Consider the following 24851-nt stretch of genomic DNA (forward strand, 5'->3'; position numbering starts at 1 on the left):
AGGATGTTCCTTATGTGCCTTTGTACAACTCTTACCCTGTAATGACCCTTCTTGCCTTAAAATGTATGCATGAAAATAACTTCCATAACTGGACTGGAAAAGAACTAGGAATTATATTTGACTACTAGCTATATGAGGATCACAATATAATAAAGAATACTGTATGTAGCAAATGGGTTTCATTACCATTATAGTCTCTTTTCAGAGACTCTCATTCAGATTCTGGTGAAGTCACTCTTAGATGAGATGGGGTAAACACACACAATCAGATTTTCAATTTATATAAATAGTAGGGCTGTCAATCGCAGTTAATTAATGCAATTAACTGAAAATTAATCACGATGAAAAAAAATGAATTGCGATTAATCACAGTTTAAATTGCACTGTTAAACAATAGAATACCAACTGAAATTTATGAAATATTTGGAATGTTTTTCTACATTTTCATATATGCTGTATTCTGTGTTGTAACTGAAATCAGTGTATATTATTTTTATTGCAAATATTTGCACTGTAAAAATGATAAACAAAACACAAGAACATAAAAACGGCCATACCGGGTCAGACCAAAGGTCCATCCAGCCCAGTATCTGTCTACCAACAGTGGCCAATGCCAGGTGCTCCAGAGGGAGTGAACCTAACAGGCAATGATCAAGTGATCTCTCTCCTGCCATCCATCTCCATCCTCTGACGAACAGAGGCTAGGGACAGCATTCTTTACCCATCCTGGCTAATAGCCATTTATGGACTTAACCACCATGAATTTATCCAGTTCTCTTTTAAACACTGTTATAGTCCTAGCCTTCACAACCTCCTCAGGTAAAGAGTTCCACAAGTTGACTGTGCGCTGCGTGAAGAAGAACTTCCTTTTATTTGTTTTAAACCTGCTGCCTATTAATTTCATTTGGTGACCCCTAGTTCTTGTATTATGGGAATAAGTAAATAACTTTTCCTTATCCACTTTCTCAACATCACTCATGATTTTATATACCTCTATCATATCTCCCCTTAGTCTCCTCTTTTCCAAGCTGAAAAGTCCTAGCCTCTTTAATCTTTCCTCATATGGGACCCTCTCCAAACCCCTAATAATTTTAGTTGCCCTTTTCTGAACCTTCTCTAGTGCTAGAATATCTTTTTTGAGGTGAGGAGACCACATCTGTACACAGTATTCGAGATGTGGGCGTACCATGGATTTATATAAGGGCAATAATATATTCTCAGTCTTATTCTCTGTCCCCTTTTTAATGATTCCTAACATCCTGTTTGCTCTTTTGACCGCCTCTGCACACTGCGTGGACATCTTCAGAGAACTATCCACGATGACTCCAAGATCTTTTTCCTGACTCATTGTAGCTAAATTAGCCCCCATCATATTGTATGTATAGTTGGCATTATTTTTTCCACTGTGCATTACTTTACATTTATCAACATTAAATTTCATTTGCCATTTTGTTGCCCAATCACTTAGTTTTGTGAGATCTTTTTGAAGTTCTTCACAATCTGCTTTGGTCTTAACTATCTTGAGCAGCTTAGTATCATCTGCAAACTTTGCCACCTCACTGTTTACCCCTTTCTCCAGATCATTTATGAATAAATTGAATAGTATTGGTCCTAGGACTGATCCTTGGGGAACACCACTAGTTACCCCTTTCCATTCTGAGAATTTACCATTAATTCCTACCCGTTGTTCTCTGTCTTTTAACCAGTTCTCAATCCATGAAAGGACCTTCCCTTTTTATCCCATGACAGCTTAATTTACGTAAGAGCCTTTAGTGAGGGACCTTGTCAAAGGCTTTCTGGAAATCTAAGTACACTATGTCCACCAGATCCCCTTTGTCCACATGTTTGTTGACCCCTTCAAAGAACTCTAATAGATTAGTAAGACATGATTTCCCTTTACAGAAACCATGTTGACTATTGCTCAACAGTTTATGCTTTTCTATGTGTCTGACAATTTTATTTTTAACTATTGTTTCAACTAATTTGCCCTGTACCGACATTAGACTTACCGGACTGTAATTGCCAGGATCACCTCTAGAGCCCTTTTTAAATATTGGCGTTACATTAGCTAACTTCCAGTCATTGGGTACCGAAGCCGATTTAAAGGACAGGTTACAAACCTTAGTTAATAGTTCCGCAACTTCACATTTGAGTTCTTTCAGAACTCTTGGGTGAATGCCATCTGGTCCCGGTGACTTGTTAATGTTGAGTTTATCAATTAATTCCAACACCTCCTCTAGTGATACTTCAATCTGTGACAGTTCCTCAGATTTGTCACCTACAAAAGCCAGCTCAGGTTTGGGAATCTCTCTAACATCCTCAGCCGTGAAGACTGAAGCAAAGAATCCATTTAGTTTCTCCACAATGACTTTATCGTCTTTAAGCGCTCCTTTTTATATTTTGATCGTCAAGGGGCCCCACTGGTTGTTTAGCAGGCTTCCTGCGTCTGATGTACTTAAACATTTTGTTATTACCTTTGGAGTTTTTGGCTAGCCTTTCTTCAATGGCTAGTATTTTTCAATTCACCTCATACAAGTACTATAGTGTAATCTCTTTGTCATGAAAGTGCAATTTTGTTACATAACTGCACTCAAAAACAAAACAATGTAAAATTTCAGTGCTTACAAGTCCACTCACTCCTATTTCTTGTTCAGCCAATCACTAAGAGAAACAAGTTTGTTTGTTTATAGGTGATAATGCTGCCCTCTTCTTATTTACAATGCCATCAGAAAGTGAGAACAGGCATTTGCATGGCACTTCTGTAGCCAACATTGCAAAGTATTTACGTGCCAGATGTGTTAAACATTCGTATGCCCCTTCATGCTTCAACATTCCAGAAGACATGCCTCCGTGCTTATGATGCTTGTTTAAAAAAATAATGCGTTAATTAAATTTGTGACAACTCCTTGGAGGAGAATTGTATGTCCCCTGCTCTGTTTTACCCACATTCTGCTATATATTTCATGTTATAGCAATCTTAGATGATGATCCACCACACGTTGTTCATTTTAAGAAAACTCACTACAGATTTCACAAAACGCAAAGCAGGTACCAATGTGAGATTTCTAAAGATAGCTACAGCACTGGACCCAGGTTTAAGAATCTGAAATGCCTTCCAAAAGGTGTGGATCGTGCTTTCAGAAGTCTTAAAAGAGCAGCACTCCAATGCAGAAACTATAGAATCCAAACCTCCAAAAAATAAAATTGACCTGCCGATGGCATCTGACTCAGATGTCTGCACTGCCTTGGATTGTTATCGAGCAGAACCCGTCATCAGCATGGACACATGTTCTGTGGAATGATGGTTGAAATATGAAGGGACATATGAATCTTTAGTGCATTTGGCACATAAATATCTTGCAATGCCAGCTACAAGAGTGCCATGAGAATGGCTGTTCTCACTTTCAGGTGACATTGTCAACAAGAAACAGGCAGCATTATCTCCTGCAAATGTAAACAAACCTGTTTGTCTGTGTGATTGGCTGAGCAAGAAGGAGGACTGAGTGGACTTGCAGGCTCTAAAATTTTACATTGTTTTATTTTTAAATGCAGGGTTTTTTTTACATAATTCTACTTTTGTAAGTTAAACTTTCATGATAAAGAGTGCACTACATTACTTATATTAGGTGAATTGAAATACTATTTTTGTTTTTTTACAGTGCAAATACTTATAATCAAAAAATATAAAGTGAGCACTGTACAGCTTGTATTCTGTGTTGTAATTAAAATCAATATATTTGAAAATGTAGAAGACATCCAAAAATATCTAAATGGTATTCTATTAATGTTTAACAGTGTGATTAATCACAATTAATTTTTAATCGTTTGACAGCCCTAATAAATAGTCATTGCTCAGTTGAAATCAATAGATGAGGATTTCACCCATAGAGATCGTGGTCCTCAATTTACGAGACTGAACCAGAATATATTTTAGAAGCAGCTTATTAAAGTGAGGGATTTACATGTAGATGGTTATTTTCTAGATCTCTGAAAACACGTGGAGTCTGGAGTCTCTCAGCATATTACATATAGCAGTACAATTCCTCTAAAGATCTTATCCATCTGTAATGTGAGCATCTGTCTGATGGGAATCCTTTGTGTTGGTTCTCTTGCAAATTTATATGGATGAAAGTAAGTAAGCCTTTTTCATAATAAGCAAAAGTAAACTAGATGTTTCTAATATTGGAGGCAATAACTGCTAATTAGAGGTCTGGATTACAAATTGGGCCTCCAGGATTCTCTTCCTGTGTGATATTGGATAAATCTGTTAACCTCCCTTTACCTCATTTTACTCACCTTTTTAAAATAGGCATAATGCATTGCCTCTCAAGGATGTTTAAAGGTTTAATTGGTTGATTATTTGTTAGTGTTCTCAGATCCTTGGATGCAAGAAGTTCTAGAAGTACAGGACATTTATCATTAAAATAAGATCTTTTAACTAATGTTTATCTGTGGTATGATTTAATCTTTGGGCCTGACTCAGAATGGCTTGATTAAGCTGTTTAATGTCAAGGAATCTTCTCCATAGTTCTAAATAATTATAAATGTTCAGATGCTGTTAGTCTGTACTGTGGACTCTGCTCTATAACTACTTTTAAACTATTGAAATGTGTCCCTTTTATGTCTCTTAATTATTTCTGTGCTGCTGAATCCAATCAAGCTTAAATGAATTGAACTGCCGCTATAATAATCCTGATGCATAAACCAGGAAGTGAATGAAACAAAATTATATTGGCTAGTGCTTCAAATTCAGAGAATTGAAACTGTGTGTTCCAGTATGTGAAAAGTGGGAGAAAATATTGATTGTCACAGTACTGCCAACCACAAGCGTGTAAAAATCATGAGTCACCCACCAAAAATCACGAGATTGACTTAAAAGCCATGAGATCTATAAAATGTTGCATTCTTTTTAGTTGCTTCCTGGCTCTTGAGTCTTTAAGGTACACTTGGGTCATGTTTTCATGCTTTTTTTCTTTAAAATCAGGAGGACTAGAAAATTACTTTTTAAAAAAAAACTAGAGTTGAGATTCTCACATGCCTGCATCCGGTTGCAGCGTCATTAAAAACATATAATAATATTGCAAGACTTTATCATAAAATTGTGAGAGATGGCAATGCCGATGTCTAAAGGAAAAATTTTATTTAGAAGATTCTAAGCATGTTTTACATACACTGGAAAAAGAGCTTTTTCAAGTGCTTGCTCATGTCAATTCCATTTTAGATGTGCGCACACTTACCTGCGTGGCCATCAGATATTTTTGCCTTAATGGTATCCATACGGGCGACTGTGGCACCCTTTTGAGTGCCGCACTCATGCCTTGGTATATTGGGCTCTGCCTGCCCTACTCCCTCGCAGTTCCTTCTTATGCCCATGGTGGTTAGTTGGAGTTCCTTTTCTTTTGCTTTGCAAGGACTAGTGGTTTTCGTTTCTTCTGACTTTGAGCCTTAGTACCTTGTAAATAGTTTGTTTATAGTAGTTAGTGTTAAGTAGTTGTTAAGTGTTGTTAGAAGTTAGAGTCCCCAGGCAAGGCATGCCCTGTCTCTGGGGTTTAAGCCCTGCTGGGACTGCAACAGGCCTATGCCTGTTAGTTACCCCCATAGCAGCTGCCTGAAGTGCTTGGGGGAGTCAGATGTGAAGGACAAGTGTCGTATTTGCAAAAATATTAGACCCAGGACCCAGAAAGAGTGTGACATCCATCTGAGGGCCCTCCTCATGCTCTCTGCCTGGCTTCCAAGCCTTCCCGGCAGGACTCTACCCCTAGTACCTTGGCCTAGGTGCATAGTGCATCCCCGGCACTGGGCGCTGCCCGACACTGCTCTCCATCGCTGGTGCCCTAAAAGAAGGCCAAGAAGCACAGCTCCCCTGCATCAGGCAAGAAAGGCCATGGGGTATCAGGCAAAGGACCCAGTTTGGGCCACCCACTCACACCGGAGCCTCATGGATTTGCCTCCCCAGTCAAGGCCCCTATTCCCCAAAGGATCCGACGCCCGGGAATGGTAGGGGACCCAGACTTGTGGCAGGACCGACACCTTCCCAGATCCTCCTGGTGCTAGAAAGCAGAGGCCTCTACCAGCACCGCCAGCACTGCGTGTGCCGCAGGAAGTGGCAAGGGCTCCCTACGAGGGCAAGCCAGCCATTAGGACTCCCCAGAGAGCAGTTCAGCACTGCTGATCCGCAGAGCGGAGAGAGTGCTCTCTGACTCCGCACTGCAGATCTCCGGCTTCGCAGCCCAGGTCCTCTGCAGCTTGCCTAAGTTCACTGGCAGCATGATCGCAGTCTCCGCCCTCGTGACACAGGTTGCCTAGGGGGAAGCGTTGGTCACCATTTCGCCAGCACTGTTCACCCTCCCCCGCCAGTTGTCTTCTCGGCACAGATCCCCGTCCCCCACACCAGAGTTCAGCCACTCGCTGAGGCATCACCCGCGCAATTGGGCACCTGAAGATGCATCAACCTTTGTGATGCTGCCTTGGCAACATGGCCAGTGGCCAGCGCAGTGGCCCTATTGGAGTGCATGGACATGCCTGTGATGCCCCCTTCGCACCATTTGTCGGCCACTGCCATGGAGCAACAATTGACGGCACTAGCAGCACTGGGCTCGGTGTGCAAAGCTCACTCAGAGGTCAGGGTAGAGGAGTGAGTGCCCACCCCAAAACCCCCTTCCTCTATGGGGAATGATGGCCCGGGGTCTCCCCGGCAGTAGAGTCGTCATCCTCATCCCTAGACGAGGCAGTGGCGGGACCTCGAGAGCCAGCCTGCTGGATGATTTTACATAACCCCAGTCCCTGCTTCAATGGATGGCCGAGAACTTGGGCCTAGAGGTGGAGGAGATGGCTGAGGAGAGAGACACCCTATTCAGTGTGCTCTCGGCATCTATCCCCGCCCATATTGCACTACTAGTCCACGATGGGGTCTTGAAAATTGCCAAAACCCTCTGGCAAACCCTGTCCTCTATCCCTCCCACCTCCAAGAGGGCTGAGGAAAAAGTCCTTTGTCCCAGCCAAGGCTTTGAGTACTTGTAGACCCACCTGCCTCCAGGCTCCTTGGTCGTCATAGGTGGCCAATAAATAGGACAAGCAGGGACACACCAGTTTGACACCCAAAAATAAAGAGGCCAAGAGCCTGGGAGGAAAATTTATTCAACTGTCAGCCTTCAGTTCCAGGTGGTGAACCACCAGGCTCTCTTGATCAGACACAAATTTAATTTATGGGATTCCCTCTGTAAGTTCAAGGAGTCCCTGCACCAGGATTTGGCCCAGGAGTTTGACACCCTGGTGAAGGAGGGTACTGTGGCAGGTGCTCCCTTCAAATGGCATGGGACACAGCCTTTTTCCATTCCGGACCTGCGATGCCTCAACAAGTCTTTCAAGCAGTTGAAGTTTCTCATGGTCTCCCTGGCCTCCATTATCCCCTCCCTGGATCCGGGAGACTGGTACACTGCCCTCAATTTGAAGGACGCTTATTTCTGTATTCCAAGGTCAGATATTTCCTCCATTCCATAGTGGGCGGATCCCATTTTCAATTCATAGCGCTGACTTTGGGCCTCTCATCGGCCCCAAGGGTGTTCACAAAATGTATGGCGCCAGTGGCTGCTTACCTGAGGCGTCGAGGCAAAAGACTGCCTGGGACAGTAGATCTCAAGAGACTTTATGAATGCAAACCTACCCCCACCCCCAGAAGGTGACCTACCCAAAGTGGGAGCAGCTGAGCCCCGAGGGATCAAGATGCAGAGAAAGTGATGGAGTGCAGCTTCAGGAAAGGGAGTCAGCCTGGCAGAGCTAAACCCCAGATGTGGCCAGAGGGAGGCACTCCAGTAGTGAGTAAAGCACCCCATGACAAACGGGGATACACTGTTTCCGTGCAAATTTATTTAAGCAATTTTATATCTTAACTTTTTACTAAATAAAGATTAAGTTTTGCTTGTGATTTGTGTCAACCTCTATTTGGATGGAAATTCAATTAAAATGTGCAAAAATTACAATTTATTATTTTTATTAAATAAAACTACCTTAAATGTGCTAGATACATAAGGAAATAAAAGTTTATCAAAACATATTTTGCATTTTAAATTAATAAATCAGTTAAACAAAGGAAGTATTATCTGAAGTTAGTGAATTGAACTGATTATTTCTGATCAACATGTCCTTCAAGATATTAGAACTAATACACTTTGGTAGAGGAAAACAAGCTGTCCTGCTTTTTCAGTTTCTAATTGATTTCTTAACTTTGAATGAACTAATCATTGAATTGAGCTAGGCGAATAAACTGTAATGAAGAAAATAATCTTTCTCTGCATCTGATGAAGAGGTTATTGCTGTCAAAAGATGGTTTAACACTTCAACAAATCAGGTTCCAGATGCTTAGCCAGTGACTCTCTTTAAAACTTGGCAACAGACATGTACCACTTAACATTATTTTTTTTTTGTATTTACTTTAAATGACTTTAAGAGATTATAATAAATTTAAGCTTCAACATAGGTTGTCAGTTTCAAACATAATTTTAAATAGATTTAAAAAAACCAAACCTGTATTTAATTCAAATAAAAAATCTGATTTTTGTGTGTGTGGTTTTTCTTTAATCCACCATAAGCTGTTTTAGAGAGAGAAGATTTTATCTTTATAGAATTATAAACAGACATGTATCAGGGTAGAAGAACCAACAGAGTAGGTACACTCATTGGTTATTGTATGCGGGTTGAGGGGGGAAGAAGGAGGAGACCAGAACCTTTTCCATTATGTCTAGACCCAAAAGAATTAAACAAATATGTGAAAATGGAAAACTTTCCACCACCTACAAGGGGAGAAATATTTGGGGATATGGCAGATGCTAAATATTTTCTACACTGGATGTGTCAACAGGGTTCTAGCAGGTGCCCTTAGAAAAAAACGTGCTCGTTTGTGCAGATTCAGCACCCCCGTTGGGTGTTTGTGCAGATTGCCATTTGGATTGTTTTGGTATCTGAGGTGTTTCACTGGAAAATGTAACAAATTTTTGATAGTATAACAGATGCTAAAGTCTACATAGATAATGTTTTGATCTGGGGGAAAACAGTAAAAGAGCATGACCAGAGGCTTCAGGAAGCTTTGGAAAGAGCCAGACCTGCTGGGCTAAAGGTAAACAAACGAAAAATATAAATACTGTGTAATGGAAATAACATATCTGTGATGGAAATAAACACAGTAAAGTGTACAGGTGGATCACAGCAAGATTGAGATGCTGACCAGCATGACTGCCCTAATAGACAAGGAAGGATGGAAGGGTACAAAGATTCCTTGGAATGGTGAATTTTGTGCCTAATCTAGCTGCCCAAGCCAGCAACCTGAGAGTGCTACTGTGCAAACATGTCCAATGGACATGAGATGCTAATCTTAATAAGGAGCTTGAGAAAGTGAACTAGTTAGAGGCTCCAGTCATAAGGTACTGTGACAGTATGCACAAAGCTAAGTTGTCCATAGATGCCTCCCAGGAGGGTGTTAGTGCAGTTTTCTTACAACATTATGGTGAAATCTAGAGACCAGTGGTTTATGCATCAGTTTCTAACAAAAACTGAATGTCAATATGCTCAAAAAAGAGAAGGAATCTTTAGCCTTAGTTTATGGCTGTAAAAAATTTCATTTCTTTATTTATGTAGGCCAATGTTAAGCTGAAATGAACTACAAATGCTGTTACCAAATGGGGCCTGGTAATTCCCCTGCTCCTAGAATAGAGAGGTTTTTTTCATTTACAAATGTATAATTTGCAATTTGAATACAAACCTAAGGGAGATGATGATTGCAGACACTCTGTAGAGTGTTTGACAAAAATGCAGTGGAGTAAAGTCCAGAGCTAAAATTGTACATATCAATTTGATTTAAAACTAAACTGTTGTTCCCAGTTCTCATAGGTTATATTCTCATTTCATTTATCTATTTAGTCTCTTTAATAATTGATGCCTTGCATGACCTTCACAGGTTCAGGGTTTTTTTTTAACCCCCGAGGTTTGCAACTAATGAACATCTTAATTGTTATGTATATGTTATTTCCATCTTGTGCATGTCTGTGTGTGTATTTAAAATAAAAACAACAAAATACAATTTAAAATAAAATAGTCTGTCCTATCTCAAATGAAATGTGGAGAGTGTTTATCAGAGCTATGGCTCAAGATGGGACCTGGCAGAATGTAATTAAGACTATTAGCAGATTCTCAGCCCCATGTACCAATTCAGGCGGGAACTCTTAGTCCTAGATGTTGTTCTGTTTGAAGGCACCAAAATGGTTATCCCTAAGGTGGTACAGAAAAATATGTTAAGGATACACTAAGGCAGGGGTCAGCAACCTTTCAGAAGTGCTGTGCCGAGTCTTCATTTATTCACTCTGATTTAAGGTTTCGCGTGCTAGTAATACATTTTAACATTTTTAGAAGGTCTCTTTCTATAAGTCTATAATATATAACTAAACTATTGTTGTATGTAAAGTAAAAAAAGGTTTTTAAAATGTTTAAGAAGCTTCATTTAAAATTAAATTAAAATGCAGAGCCCTCTGGAAGAGTGGCCAGGACCCGGGCAGTGTGAGTGCCACTGAAAATGAGCTTGCGTGCCGCCTTTGGCACACGTGCCATAGGTTGCCTACCCCTGCATTAAGATCATTTAGGGATTGAAAAATCTTAGAAGAGCTAGATACATTTTATACTGATCTCAAATGCAAAGTGACATTGAGGAGGCTGTCAAGAGTTGTTGTATATTCCAAAAATATGGCCAAGTCAAGCATAACCATGTTGGTTTCACAGGAAAAAATGTCCCCCTTGAGCAAAGTACATTCAGATTTGCTTATGTTGATTAGAAAAAATTATGTACTTGTTCTAGACTATTATTCTCACTTTCTAGTTTTTACTAGAAGATACTACTGCTAAGTAGGTGATTGTACACATTGAATGTATTTTTGTTAGACATGATACACCTGACATAGCAATGTCTAACAAGGGGCCATAGTTTTAATGGCCGAGAGTTCAAGCCATTTGTGGTGGTGGTTGGGTTTGGACATGTAACCCTTAGTCCCCATTATCATCAATCCAACGGGTTGGTGAAAAACAGAATCAAAATAATAAAGTGCCTCCTGAAAAAGGCAGCAGAGTTTGGCAAAACTGTTTTGCTGTAAATTCCCAACCAGCTCTGCTTACCGTCTCTTGACAACAGTTGTACTGATATCCTCAAGGGGGACCCTTAAGTCCAAGCAATGGTGCGTGAGTAATTGAGCATTGTTAGTAAGTTGATTAAAAGTATTTTAAATTCAGTATTTATGTAAATGTTGATTGATCGTTGATGTTTAGTTGGGCTGGGAAAGGAAGATGTGGGGGAACTGTACCTTTCAGGGGCTCGGATATGCAATTGGCAGGTAAGGAGCTTGATAGAGATCGGCTTCAGTGAATGTCTGAGTGATTACTGAATACTATAACAAGTGCATGTGAACTGTGGAATTACCTGAAATTTATCAAGAGGAGCCATTTTTTGGATTGTGAAGTAAAAGTTCTAAAGAGCAGATTATCTGTGTCGTAATAGGGAAAACTACAATATTACATACTAGTTCTTCTGAAACAAGTCTTCAGAACCTGCAAGCTATGTCTGTGTATAATCTGCAAGTTGTACAAATGTAACATGAACCTCTTATTAGCAAGCAAAAAAAAAAGGTAAAACATCTCTTATGAGGCCACCTGAAGCGTGAAAATAGCCTTTGTGTAAATAGAATAAAAGGATTCTTCATTAGGGAGTTTAATGTTCAAGGGACAAATCTTTCATAAAACATGTATACTGAAAGAGAAATTCAAGAAAAAGTCCAGGATGTTCATTTTTGTTGTTGGAGATGCTAATCCTTTCTACCAGAAAGAATAATTGCCTCCTAAGATTTTTAACTTTTTGCCAGACCAGACATGCAATGCTAACTAGTACGAAGTTATTCTAGTCCCAGCTCCTTATCCAAGATCAGCAGTCTGCAAATATCAGTTATGTTTTTTGGGATGTTCACGCGTTCTTGTAACCAGGCATGTCCAGTTGGGTTAGTGTAAAAATGAGTTATTTGAAGATGACAAGCCTTTCACTTTTTCAGAAAACCTTTCCTTTAAATAGGCGCCATGCCTTTTTCTGGAATAAGAAAAGCAAGACCAGCACACCTTTCATCAAAGGCTGAATCTTTAAAAGAAAAACTAAATAAATAGCTATGTAATTATTTAATAGGTAAGAATTATTATGAGTATATTATCAAAACAGTTTGTCAAGATCTCTGTAGAAATTGAGAGGAAAGACATTCAAACCACAGGGATCTAAGGTTCACTTGATTCCAGCTGTTTGGATTAGTTACTAGTTACTGGCAGGCTGGAGCTCCAAGATAGACTGCTCTGGTCTGTTTGCTGAGGGAAACCAGAGTTAGATGTGGTAAAGTAGCTGGCTTAACTAAGCCACTTTTGCACATGCAGTCAAGCAAGACAAAAATATACAAATTTAGAATCCTCTTGCTACCCTGACAATATAGTTAACAAATTTCAGTTACTTGGATTTGACGGGTTTGTGAGAGGACTTCTACACTTGTAAATTCTTTCTAGTGGTGAACAGTCATTAATAAGCTAGTTTCTTAAACTTGTAAGTTTTTTGGAGCCGGGACTGTCATTTTACTATACCTCTTGCCAAGCATAATGGGACCTCAGCCTGTTTGAGATCTCATCTAGGCATTTCTTCAGTAACAATGTTTTAGTAATAATTGGTGAACTGGATCTGCAGCACGGGAGTCTGAAATTTCTCTGTCTGGGTGTAATACAGCCTTTAGAACAGTGGTGGGCAACCTGTGGCCCATCAGGTTAATTCTCCGGTGGGCCGCGAGACAGTGTTTACATTCACCATCCGCAGGCACGCGTATTCACAGCTCCCAGTGGCCGCGGTTCGCCGTTCCCAGCCTATGGGAGCTGCGGGAAGTGGCGATGGCCACAGGATCATGCTGGCCGTCGCTTCCCGCAGCTCCCATTGGCTGGGAACGGCGAACTCCGGCCACTGGGAGCTGCAGGCAGCCATGCCTGCTGACGGTCAATGTACACACTGTCTTGCGCCCCGCTAGTGGATTACCCTGATGGGCTGCAGGTTGCCCACCACTGCTTTAGAATATCTCCATTTGTTGTAAAAAGGACAGAGTTAATCTGTCAGTGATGTCCAGGCCACTGAACACCTGTGCTTGAGAAAGATTTCCTTTTAGGATTGTAGGATAGATTTCAACTAGATCTGAATGTAGTTCATATCTCATTCTCATAACTTCCTGTTTACCTTCATCTTCCTCTGGCATGTCTTAGTCACTTTGTGAAAGATAATGCAAATAGAGTACTGGAATACCATTTGTTTAGTAATGTAATAATTTTCTTATCAATACATTGTTACGTGACATCTCATTTCTCATCTGCTTGAAATTTATTATTGTCTATTCTGAACTTGATTTTTTTCCCTTATTTTAATATTTAGTCTTTGAGATTTTTTTTTCATTTTGACACTTCATACTTTGCATAATCCTATTGTCTCATTACTGTGACAGGGTATGATTTTTTGTTTGTTTGTTCTGCACTTTGTATGCTGTTAAATTTTTTTTTTTATGTAGAAGACATACGATAAGACTTACCTAGGTTGCAAAGTCAAGCTCTTGAAAGTTTAAAAAATGCCAAATTTAAGATTGGCCCCTGCAACATTTGTTTTGACATCTTGTGTCCAACGTTTACATTGAATGAGATGGATCTTGTGGAAAAACTAGTATGTGATCATATAATTTTAAAACTATAACTAACATAATGTGTAGGCACAAGGGGGCCAAATTAAGGTTGCCTGGGCAATCATAAATTTGGCTCTTCCTGTTTTTCAAGTGGGGCTGGCTGGAGAGCTAATAATTCTGTTATTAAAAAAAAAATTGAGGTTGACTTCTTTTTTTTCCTTCTATGCTGGAACAAAAACTAGACCTCTTGAAATTAGGTGGTTAGGGCACTTACCTGACTAACCGCCAGACTGTGGAGTCAGTTTGTCTGTGGTCCAATGGATTCTTAATCATTTATACAAAGTGGAAAAGCTACAGCAGAGTGGGAAGGAGAGGGAGAGAGAGATTGAGACTCTAGCCACGTGATTATGACACTCACTTGGGACGTTGGAGATGCGGGTTCATGTTCCTGTTCTGCCTCATTTGGAGCAGGGACTTGCATCTGGGCCTCCTACATCCCAGTTGAGTGCTCTAACCACTGGGCTATTGAGCAGGTATACAGAGAGTGTCTCTCTCATTTTGTCCAGAAATTCCATCCTGGGCCTGCAATACCTTCCCAACAGAAGCTTTGTTCTATAAAAGGTTTGTCTTGATGAACTGGCATTTTCCAGTAAAAAATAATTGTCAAAAAATTCCTGACCAGCTCTACTTTTAAAGTGCTTGACTTTGCAACCTAAATAACATTATTTGTACAGATTCCCTAACCCTTTTAAAGGAAAAGGGCAAAAACAAATGCTGTTTGTTACAATTGTAACAACCCCCTCTGTCATGCATCATCAGGGTTTAAACCTTGAATCTTCAGCATTGCAGCACAGACCGCCATCACTTGAGCTACAGGAGCTAAACTAGGTGACAGCAGAAAAAGGCTCTTATCTCAAAGAGGGAGAGATGGGCCTTTGGAACCATGTGACGGGTTTTGTGACTAGATAGAAATTCCAGTCTGGCTTTCCCCCGCCCCCCCCTTAATCCATAGAACTGGAGGATTCCTACCCAATGTGGTGTCCCGAGGTGGGGGAATGTAGGCTGCTGGGGATGTGTGTATTTCCTGAGTTGTATTTGTGGGGTGCCTGGCCTGGCTCTTTCAGCTTTTTAGAAGTTCATTTTCAGTTATTTTGGCAGGTTGCCAACATTTTCATAAGGACTGCAAGAAACAGAAAGGAAATGGTGATTTCTTTTCTCAAGAATTTATCTCAGGCAGACTTGAATGTAATTTCATGGGGCAAGTGAAAGATATATCTCAAGCTCTAGGACTTTGTTCCTGTTGAATGTCAAAGGCCTGCTGCAAACTTAAGTGTTAAAAATACTCAAAGTTGCAAGAATATTCTGTAATGGAGGGCTCACCTAAATAGAGGCGTCATTAAGAGTTAATCTTTAACTTTGGTTTAAAACAAAAAAAGGCAAGTTGATCAATTTAAAGCTGCCCTTTAAAGGAGAAGAGGATATAGTGATGCAGAAAAGGTGTGGTGACGAGCAGAGGGAGAAGAGGAAATGCATAGCTAAGTGAACCAATTGGCCAGATCAGTTGGGTAGGGCATATCTGCACATAAATCTTCCTGCGGGTTTTGTGTACCCATGTTAAGTGATCCACAACAAATTTTGCATGAGAAGAGCATATGCACCATGCTGGTATCCTGCAACTAAGGTAGTTCTGCCTCATATCATTGCTACCACATAACACAATGATGTTTTGAAAAAAAGCACTCAGCATTCTGGTCAGACCTTGTGATGCATTTCTCCACTTCTGTGCTGTATGCATTCTGAAATCTATTCTATTCTATTCTGCTGCCACATTGTGGGATAGCTACAGGATTCCTTAGAGATCTCTGCCAAGCTTGCGCGAGAGTTGCAACAGGAGACCACCTACATGAGAATTCCCCTTAGTGTGCAGAAGTGCATGACTGTTGCTGTCTGGAAGCTTGCCACACCTGATGCTACTGGTTAGTAGCTAACCATTTTGGGGTTGGTAAATCAACTGTCAGAGCTGTTGTGGAGGTGTGTGGTGCTAGCAATAAGGTGATTTTCCCCTCCACTACAAAAAGAATAAGAGTACTTATGGCACCTTAGAGACTAACAAATTTATTGTAGCATAAGCTGTCTTTTTTTTTTTTTTAGTCTCTAAGGCGCCACAAGTACTCCTATTCCTTTTGCTGATACAGACTAACACAGGTACTACTCTGAAACCCTCCACTACAGTGATTCTTCCCTTCCCCTGCAACCCCAGATATTAAGACTGGGCAATGCACAGAAGGTTATTAATGGATTTGCAGGCTTGAGATTCACCAATTATATAGGGCCATTGAGGGGACACTTGCCTGTTCTTTAACGACCCACCCCCACCAGGCCTCAGAATTCATCAGTAGGAAGGGGTATTTTTCCAATATTAATGTGAGGTGCTTTGGAAAGGTCCATAACACCAGGATCTTCAAAAATCTGGACTGTCTTCTGCAATGCAAAAAGTGATCTTTATGAATAGTGTTTAAATTATATGCTGAGTAGTTGCAGAATTACTGTGATTGTGTATTTGGAAGACTGAAAAGTAGATGCAGGATCCTGATGTGGAGACTTAGAAATGTCTTCTTCATATGATAGCTGTTTGCTGTGTTATGCTCAGCCTTTGTGAGCAAGGGAAAGAGCCTTGCAAATGGATGACATCAGGAGATGGGTCAATTTGGTGAAAACGTTCAACAGCCATATTAGAGACTGCTACAAAATGATGCAAAGACAGGGACACAGTGAGGAATGCATTGTACCCATACTTCAAATCTAGATGCCACTTACAAAAGTATATACGCTCTTTGCATAAGATATTTATCAGCATTACTGAATGTGTCTTGTGTACGTGTACTAGTACAATGACTGAATCGTGATTGGTGTGTGTGTTACATTTATTTTTGAGCTTTTAGTTGGGAATTGTGATAGTGCCTGTAATCTTGTGTGGTTTTGTTATTTGAGTACGTGTGGCTGTTGTGACCATGATGCTTTACTTTTCAATGAATTGTGCAAGATTTGGAACCATGGGTGTAAACACATTTTAACTACTTCATTAACAAAGAATACACTAAGGTGAACACTGAGCTTTTAAAAAAAAATTATAAAGAATTCATAAAGCTGTGCAAAGGTAGAAAGTTTCAAGGCCATGTAATCCAAGATGGTTGTTTTCCTCCCATCATCCCTAGCAGCTGTGTCTGTGAGGTGCTAACCATTTCCCTTATCAGTCTCTCTCTCTCTCTCTTCCTCCCCTCCCCCCATGCTGGTGCTATGGAGAAAAAGAACAAGTTATTGTTTGAATTGTAGTCTCCATGCCAAAACTGATAAACTATTGCTTTCTTCCTTTTTAGGAGCCCCCAGCCCTGTGGTGTGAGGTGGATGGCAGGGAGGAGTTTGGTCTGCAAACTTGAGGGATGGGGTCCTAAATTCTAGATGGGCTGTGAGTTATTGGGGAGAAGGTGGTAGCTAACTAAAGAGGGGGCAGCAGCAGCAGGCTAGTAATTGCATGTGAACTTCTGTAGTCTGTCCATATTTGGAGGATGTTAATCTGAGCCATGTCCCCAAAAGACAGAGTACTCTCTTCAAAAACTCATTGAGCAAACTGGATTTCCCCAGCTGTATGCCCTCGGGTTCACTGGTTAAACAAAATCCTTCTTTGGAGGATCAGATCAATCAGGGAATCCATAGCATGTCGAGTGGTGTGATCTCTAGCAAGCAGATGGTCCAGCTCCTTGTAGTATAACCAAGCTGTGATAGCTGTCCCAGATTTCCTATGATACTTAGCTTCGGCTGGAATGTAGGATTGCTCCTTTTCCTTACTGCAGCACTGGAGAGTATCCTATTTGTGTCCTGTATCCTGCATTTGTCATGATAGCTCCTTGTACACCTATTCTTTCCTGCCATTCAGAAGTGCTTGATAAAGCTCCTCTCCCCAAAAGGAAATTAAGTTCTGCACGTCAGTACTGGACCATGGTGAAGAATGAGGTATGAGGAATGACTGCTCAATAATCAGCAATATGACTTGAATTCTACAGTAGCTAGAATTGCAAAAGACGGCAGAACCTGGCTGTGTGCCACCATTTAAACAGCGATGTGAAGTCTGGTCACGATGATGCCTGAGACAGTGGGAGGCACACAGGTAAACAGACATGATCACTCAGCTAGCCAGTAAAGCAGTATGGGATACCAGTAGGAGGACTTGGCCAATGGGCAACTGTTCATTTTGGGATGGGTATGCATCCACATCTACTTTGCTGAACGTAAACTTATCCCAAAGTTACTCCTGTTGGTGATTCACAAATTTTGCAAGCTTCTCTTCACTAGAGATGCAGTTTTGGAACAGCAGAAAGCTGAGTAACATTAATATTAAATATATAATATTATTTAGACAGCATGGTCTGAGATATAGTCAGCATATTGCTAATACCCAAGTCTGTATTATCTTATCTTTGTGCTGGTGAGTCAGTCTGCATGATCTCATTTTCTGTCAAAGCTTGCAGACTGTGAGATGGCTCGTCTTTGATAGGACTGCAGAATTAAATATGTTCTGGGAAAGAGGAATCATGAAACAATGGTTCTGTTCTGTGGTGGCTTTATTTAATGTTGAAGACTGCCTTAGCCACAAGTATAAAAGGTGGGCAACTAGGGCTCAGTTTTAATGGAAGTAGAACCTGGAAGTACAATTTTTTGCCTCACTCAGGATTGGTATTTTTAATCTTTTTAATATGTGCAAGGATATATACATGGAAAGGATTTCAGTAATGCCTGCCCTTGTGACTCCCTCAAAGCTTTCCTATGAAATGTGGTTCTTGCAGGTCAGTAAAACTAGCACAGCCCACCTACTGCATGGAAATGATAGCAAGTTGACTGAGTATTAGTAAATCTAATTACCAAATTGGTTATATGCCATAGTATATAGCTATTATCAATAAAGGTGGGAATGAAGACTTTTGTGTATATGTGTAGGGAGAAGAGCATCTTTTTCTGTTTGGTCTGGATTTCATTTGCTTTGCTTTGGCAAATTGCCTTAGCTGCTAATTTGGTACTTTGCTTTTATTTATGTTTTAAAATGCCTAGATGACTTTGGACATATGGCACCAGTATTATTATTAAAACCACACAATCTGCATGTGTTATATAATCTTCTTGAGTTATTCATTTAACCCACTGATATAGACAACCCAGCTAAGTACTTTGATTTGAAAGGTTGCCGGAGCAGGGCAGTGGCACTACAATTCACAATCTCTTAGTTGGGTCAATCATATCCCACTTAATGTGCAGATAGCCTTTGAATGAATAATTACTAATGCATTTTTACTGACTCTTCACTTCTACTGTGGATCTCATGATAGCTGATGTTTTACTTAAAGACCGAGCTCCTGGAGACAAGTGATTCATTTCCATTAAAAAAAAAAAGTTTCTTGTCCTCGTGGCAGGGTGGATAAAAATCAGTGATTTTAAAAAAAATCAGTTTTTTATTTAAATCGGATTTTTTTATTAAAATCAGATTTTTTTGATAATAAGGTTTTTTCCTCAAAAAGCAATCTAAAGATAGATACATTATAGCTCAAAGATATCTCGTCATGGAATAGGGATTATAAATTCTAATTCTATAGTATGAGACAATATTGTCATCTGATGGTTAGGAAAGGTTTTGTAAATGAGTTCCAGTAGTTGATGGATTAAGGACCCAATCTTATGGGGTTCCACAGGTTTCTGTATAGATTATTTAGGTTAATCTTTCTAGCTACCCAATGGGACTCAGTGCTCAGTCTAGAAGATACCATCAGAGATGCTTAGTTTTGCAGTTCTTACACTGTGGATTTGTGTTTCCAGAGGTAACATGCTTGTTAACAGCAAAAAAGTTTTTAAAAAAATAACAGATCTCAGCTCTATTGCACCTCTGCAAATTTGTGTACACAGAGTCAATACCTTACCTCTCTCTAAAAGTGCAAAGTTTCAAAAAGTTCAATGAATAGAAGATTGTTGGGGGCGGAATAGATCTGTACAAGGAGAAGAAGTCTGGAGATAAATGTGAGAAGCAAGGGACATATGCTTGTTTTGTTAAAGTGTTATATGTTTGCTTTTGAAGAAAAAAATCCAGAATACATAATGTTGTTGTTTTTAATTAAATAAAACAATTTAAATGTATCTCTGGTGATGTTCTCCTCCTAATACACCATGGCAAGAAAATCTTCAAAATGTTAATGATTGGCCTGTTGAATTGGAGATTGTTCATTTCCCAATGACTTCATAAATATCTGCTTCAGTTACCTTTGGTAAAAAAAATCCATTAATTTTCTGATATAGCTGTAAAACTAATCTGAAAAGTTTTCAAAATAAATCATGGTTTAAAAATGTATAGTGTATACCTTCTAAAAATGAAACCTACATTTATCTCTGAGTTGCGAAGAATATGTATTAAGTTTATAACAACCAACAAGAATGCACTCTTATGTAGAAAACCATGATTAAATCAAGTCGTCCTGACTAGTGATTTAAATCAAATCCACCCTGCCTCATGGTCACAGAGAAAAGCTTACATGTATGACCAAATTGTACCCTATGATGGGGTGTACAAACCACACGGTGAGCAACAAGGGCTTAAGGGCTCATTTTGGGCTCTGCCAGCTCCCCTGCACCAAACCTGCAGCAAATGCTTCATCTGCTGGAGGAATTAAAAGGCAGCGAATTAGCTCAGTTGGCAAGCAGTCCTGAAGGTGAACACACCTGCAGCTCACAGCTCCAACAGAGCAGAGTGAAACCTAAAGACTCTGATGCAGCTGCCCAAAGGGGCCCCTCTGTGAGGAAAGGGAGGACACTTTGCAGAGACAAGCAGAGAGGGAAGTATTTTGTGGCCTTGGACAGTGGCGACTCCATCTTGCTTCCTTGGGATTTGGATTTTCCCATTAAGCGAAGGCCTTGGACTGAGGTGACCCCAGGGGGAGAGAGGAGAGTAAGAGGCCCAGGGAGGACAGCCTTAAACAGTCTTGGTTGCCAGGTAACTGCTAGCTAAAAGGGCCCTGGTCGGAGCCTGGTAGAGTGGGAGGGCCCGGGTTCCCCTCCCCACAACCCCCTTGGCAGTCTGGGGGTGTGGCTGTGACCACTAGGCCACGCTTCCCAACCAGACCCTGAGTGGAGACCATTACATACCCCAAAAATCTCAAAATCCAGAAGGCAAATAGTAAGAACCCAACATTTGACTAAAAAGAATGATTTAAAAAAAACACCCTTGTGATTCTTTGGGGTTGACTCATGACTTTTTAACAACTGATGTTGGCAATACTGGGAATCACCATGTTGGTGACTGTCACCCGGTGTCAGTGGGAACTGAAACACTATATCATCATTCCCTTTTTTCTGTACTGCTACTTTCAGAAAAAAAAATGAATACAATAAAAATAGTGCAACAACAAATGTTCTTCTTTAATCTGATTACTAAACACTTTGGTCTATACTAATTCACTTCAAGCAACAATCCCTTCTTTGTTTCTTACTGCCAAAGAATATAATACTGAAATAAAATATAGTGTATATATGTAACATGTTTTTTCCCCACTCATCCCATCTTCATTTCAACTTCTGATGTTACTTCAGTTTAGGTGGGTTACTTTATCATTGCTGTAAATGCCGTTAATTTCTGTTTTTACTTTTAAACAACCCAGATTATTTTAGTCAGTTTCTACATGGTTTTACTTAAAGACTTTTAGAACTTTAACTTCTGCGAAAGTTGCTACATACAATATTAAGACCATCATGTACTAATGTTTCTGACTTTTTTAACCTCTTTCTAAACTTGTAAAGATAAACAAAAGTGTTTTCTTTCACCAGAAGCAGATCAGCATCGTATAAAAAGTTTAAAAGTCTTTGCTTTTACATTTCTATTTTCCACACCTTTCTCCTCTAATTTCTCTTAATTATTTTAATTTCGTTAAGGTTTTTTTTGAAATATCACAGAATCTAGCTCTCACATTTGTGAAAGTTCATCTTGGACAAGATACTCTTCTGCTCTACAGTTGGCAGTTAAGTATCGGGAATGCATAGAATTTAAGAGGATGCATTTAGGAATAGTTATTTAAAAGTGAAAAATGGTTCCTTCAAAAGTGCAAATTCTACAAGGATTACAAAAGTGAAGGAAAAAAACACATTTGGGATCTATATCTGTCCAGTTAAAACTAACCTTTCACAAGGATTAACTTACATATTAACTAAAACGCTCTTCTTAAAGAAAAAAAACTTTTGAGGGTTTTACAGGAAAAGTACGCTTCTTGTACACATTTGCCATTTTTTATACCTTACTTAAACAGTCTTGCATAGACAGTCCTTTTTCTTTAAGCAGGAGTTAAAGTGAATCAGCATATAATTGACAGGCAGGAGAGAGATGATGTGATTAAAAACTGACCAGGAATTCAGGAGTAGTGTGATCAGTGCCTGGCACTACTGCAAGTTTGCTATGAAGCCCAAGTTTTGTCCTCTGTAAAAATGAAGATGCAGATACTTATCTACTTTTATATAGAGTAGTTGTTGAGATTTAATTCATTAAATGTTTGTAAAGCATTCTGAGAGCCTAGACTGGAAGGAGCTATAAGAGTGCAGAGTATTAATACAACTGTGCATAAAGCTTGGTTTGCTCTGGAAAAGCATTTAGTAAGTTAATTCTCATTTTTGTTTTGTTCTTGCTTGTGAAGGAAGATGGGAGCACCACATGCAGATGGCACAGCAATATGTATTGATTATTTAGAACATTTACTTATAAAAGTTGATTTGTTGAATGATATGTCTCCTGTAAATATACCATTTTATGATGTGTTACTGGATGCTAACTTTGGTACTGTTCGTATTGATTAACTTTTTTTACTAAACAAAAAGATGATTCTCATTCCTTAATAGCATCTTTTTTGTCTTCAGCCTTTTAGACCATATTGTTTCACTGATCATGAGGCTTAGAATTTTTGAGTTCCAATCCCAGCTATCCCACCCTCTGTCTCACTGTGTACAGGGCTTGGGCAATTCACCTTATCTGTCTGAGTTTCCCTTTCTGCAAAATGTGTGCATTAATTATTCATAATAATTAAAGAGTCCTGTGTGTAGCGCTTTGTGGATGTAAAATATTCTTGGAACATGCTGCTTATTATTATTATTATTCAGTGTTGAAAAGTGCAAGTTTGATTACATTTCTAATGGTCCTATACTTTTTTTGATGTTAACGTCAGCTGTTCTGCATTTATTTGCTAATAAAAATTGCTTGCATTGGCTATCTCTACTTGGTACCATAAAGCAGTATTTTTCTAAACATTTTAAAGCTTTGTCTGAAATGTTTTCTTTGTGACCTAACATCATTCCAGTTTAAAATTGGTAGAGAAGCACAGTGTTGATAGCAATACATGCAGATAGTCAGAATGTGAAAAATTCTCTAGGTTTTTCATGTTAAACCTTTGCCAAAAAGTCTGAAAAAGCCTACAGAAGTAAAGTCTATGCCAGAAGACTTGCATTTACTTAAACATCACCAGCTGAAAATATTAACTAGTTAAATGTTGTTTGGTTGTAGGCAATATGCCAGCTCCTGAGCAGACCCCATTGGTGGAGGAAGGTCTGCAGCAGACCACCCAGGAAACCTCCAAAGGTCCGGGCATGGAGCCAGAGACGACTGCCACTACCATTCTAGCTTCTGTAAAAGAGCAGGTATTTTTATTTTCTTCTGTATCAGTTCAGAAGTATAGTATGCTTTTCGGAATTAAGCATGTTCTACTCTTCATTTATGTGTTGTTTCCTTGACCCATTCCAACTCAAGAATTTCTAAAAGGTGTTTCCTTTCCTACTCCTGGGGGACTTCTGCTCCACTGCACACACACAATTCATGTCCCCAACAGATTTTTTTTTTCTCTGCAGAATAATACATTCTGCTAGAGAGGGGCTACAATTACCCCATTTGCCCTCCAGGGGCTGTTGTGGTGCTAGAAGAGCGGGCAGCTGTCTCACGAGCCAGAGCAGCCAGCCACTGAGAGAGAGAGAGCACTTTTCTCATAGTGATATACCTGCAGAGCCGGGTGAGGGGGGACAGACAGAGCTGGCCAAACGGGATTGCTGGTGGGGTCACATAGACTGGGGTTCAAAAGGGCTAGTGGCGGGTACAGACTGGGGAAGAGGCACAGGAGCTAGTGAAGTGACAGCATTGAGCCAGATGCTGAATAGAAAGGGGGGGTGGGGTGCAAGAACACATGGGGAGGAGGGGGTGTAGGGAAAGACTTGGACAGGGCAGATGTGCCTGAATGGATAGGAGAGGCTAGAGGGCAGCCAGGGTCTGAGTGGGGGAGGCTCCACAAATCCCTAACAATGCATCCCCTGCCCCTCCCCATCAAACAAAAACCCTGTTTCCTATCACCACCACCCCCCATAACTTTCCAGGTTCACTTCCAGGCTCCTTCCCAGCAATTACTTCCCTCTCCGTCAGCTGTTACCCCTAACTTCCCCAAGCCTTAGCACTGCTTCTGCAGGGTGTGGGAAATACATATCTATATTGTAGTTTAAATGAATTATTACTCAACATTCTGTATTAGTATGCCTAGTAAGGAATCTATTTGTCAAAAAACATTTTCTGGATCTTTTTTGTTGTCTGTATTGTTGCAGACATACTTGCTGACAGGTATTTTGAAATAAATTACCAAAATAATTGAAACTGGTTTGATTATTTTGTGTTATTTTGAGAAATAAAATACTCAGAATTTTAAAATATTGTGTGCAAAATTTTTAGCACAGAATTCCCCCAGGAAATATAAATCTCAACAGTGTACGTGTCAGAATCTGAACATGCAGCATACATGTTCATTTATCTGCAGTCAAGAGAAATAGTATAGAAATCTGTACCCATTGTGTTCGTGCCCAGAAATCTTTTTGTAAGTCAGATTTGAAATTGGATTGAATGCAAAAAAGGGAAGCTAATGGAAAAATTTGTGACTATAAGAAACATATGTGTTCTTAAGGTAGTTGTGCAGGAATGTTTCAGTAATCTGCAGACAACAGATTTGTTCAGACTTCTTGTGACTGTCTTGTGTTAACTTCATTTTTTGAGAGGCTGGTTTGAGCTAGTGACTTACTTTGAAGTTCATAGTTAAG

At 39.9% G+C, this 24851-nt stretch overlaps 1 protein-coding gene across 4 annotated transcripts in view; it reads left to right on the forward strand.

Moving 5' to 3' along the window:
• Window positions 1–24851, forward strand: part of PKP4 (plakophilin 4) — a 220618-nt gene that overhangs the window by 39329 nt on the left and 156438 nt on the right. For all 4 annotated transcript variants that reach the window (XM_045032188.1, XM_045032191.1, XM_045032190.1 and 1 more), the window contains exon 2: window positions 23287–23420. In XM_045032188.1, the coding sequence (XP_044888123.1) occupies window positions 23292–23420 (129 nt within the window). In that variant the 5' untranslated portion in view covers window positions 23287–23291. The remainder of the gene's footprint in view (window positions 1–23286; window positions 23421–24851) is intronic.

This window comes from Mauremys mutica, chromosome 10 (genome assembly GCF_020497125.1).
Source record: "Mauremys mutica isolate MM-2020 ecotype Southern chromosome 10, ASM2049712v1, whole genome shotgun sequence".
NCBI lineage: Eukaryota > Metazoa > Chordata > Testudines > Geoemydidae > Mauremys > Mauremys mutica.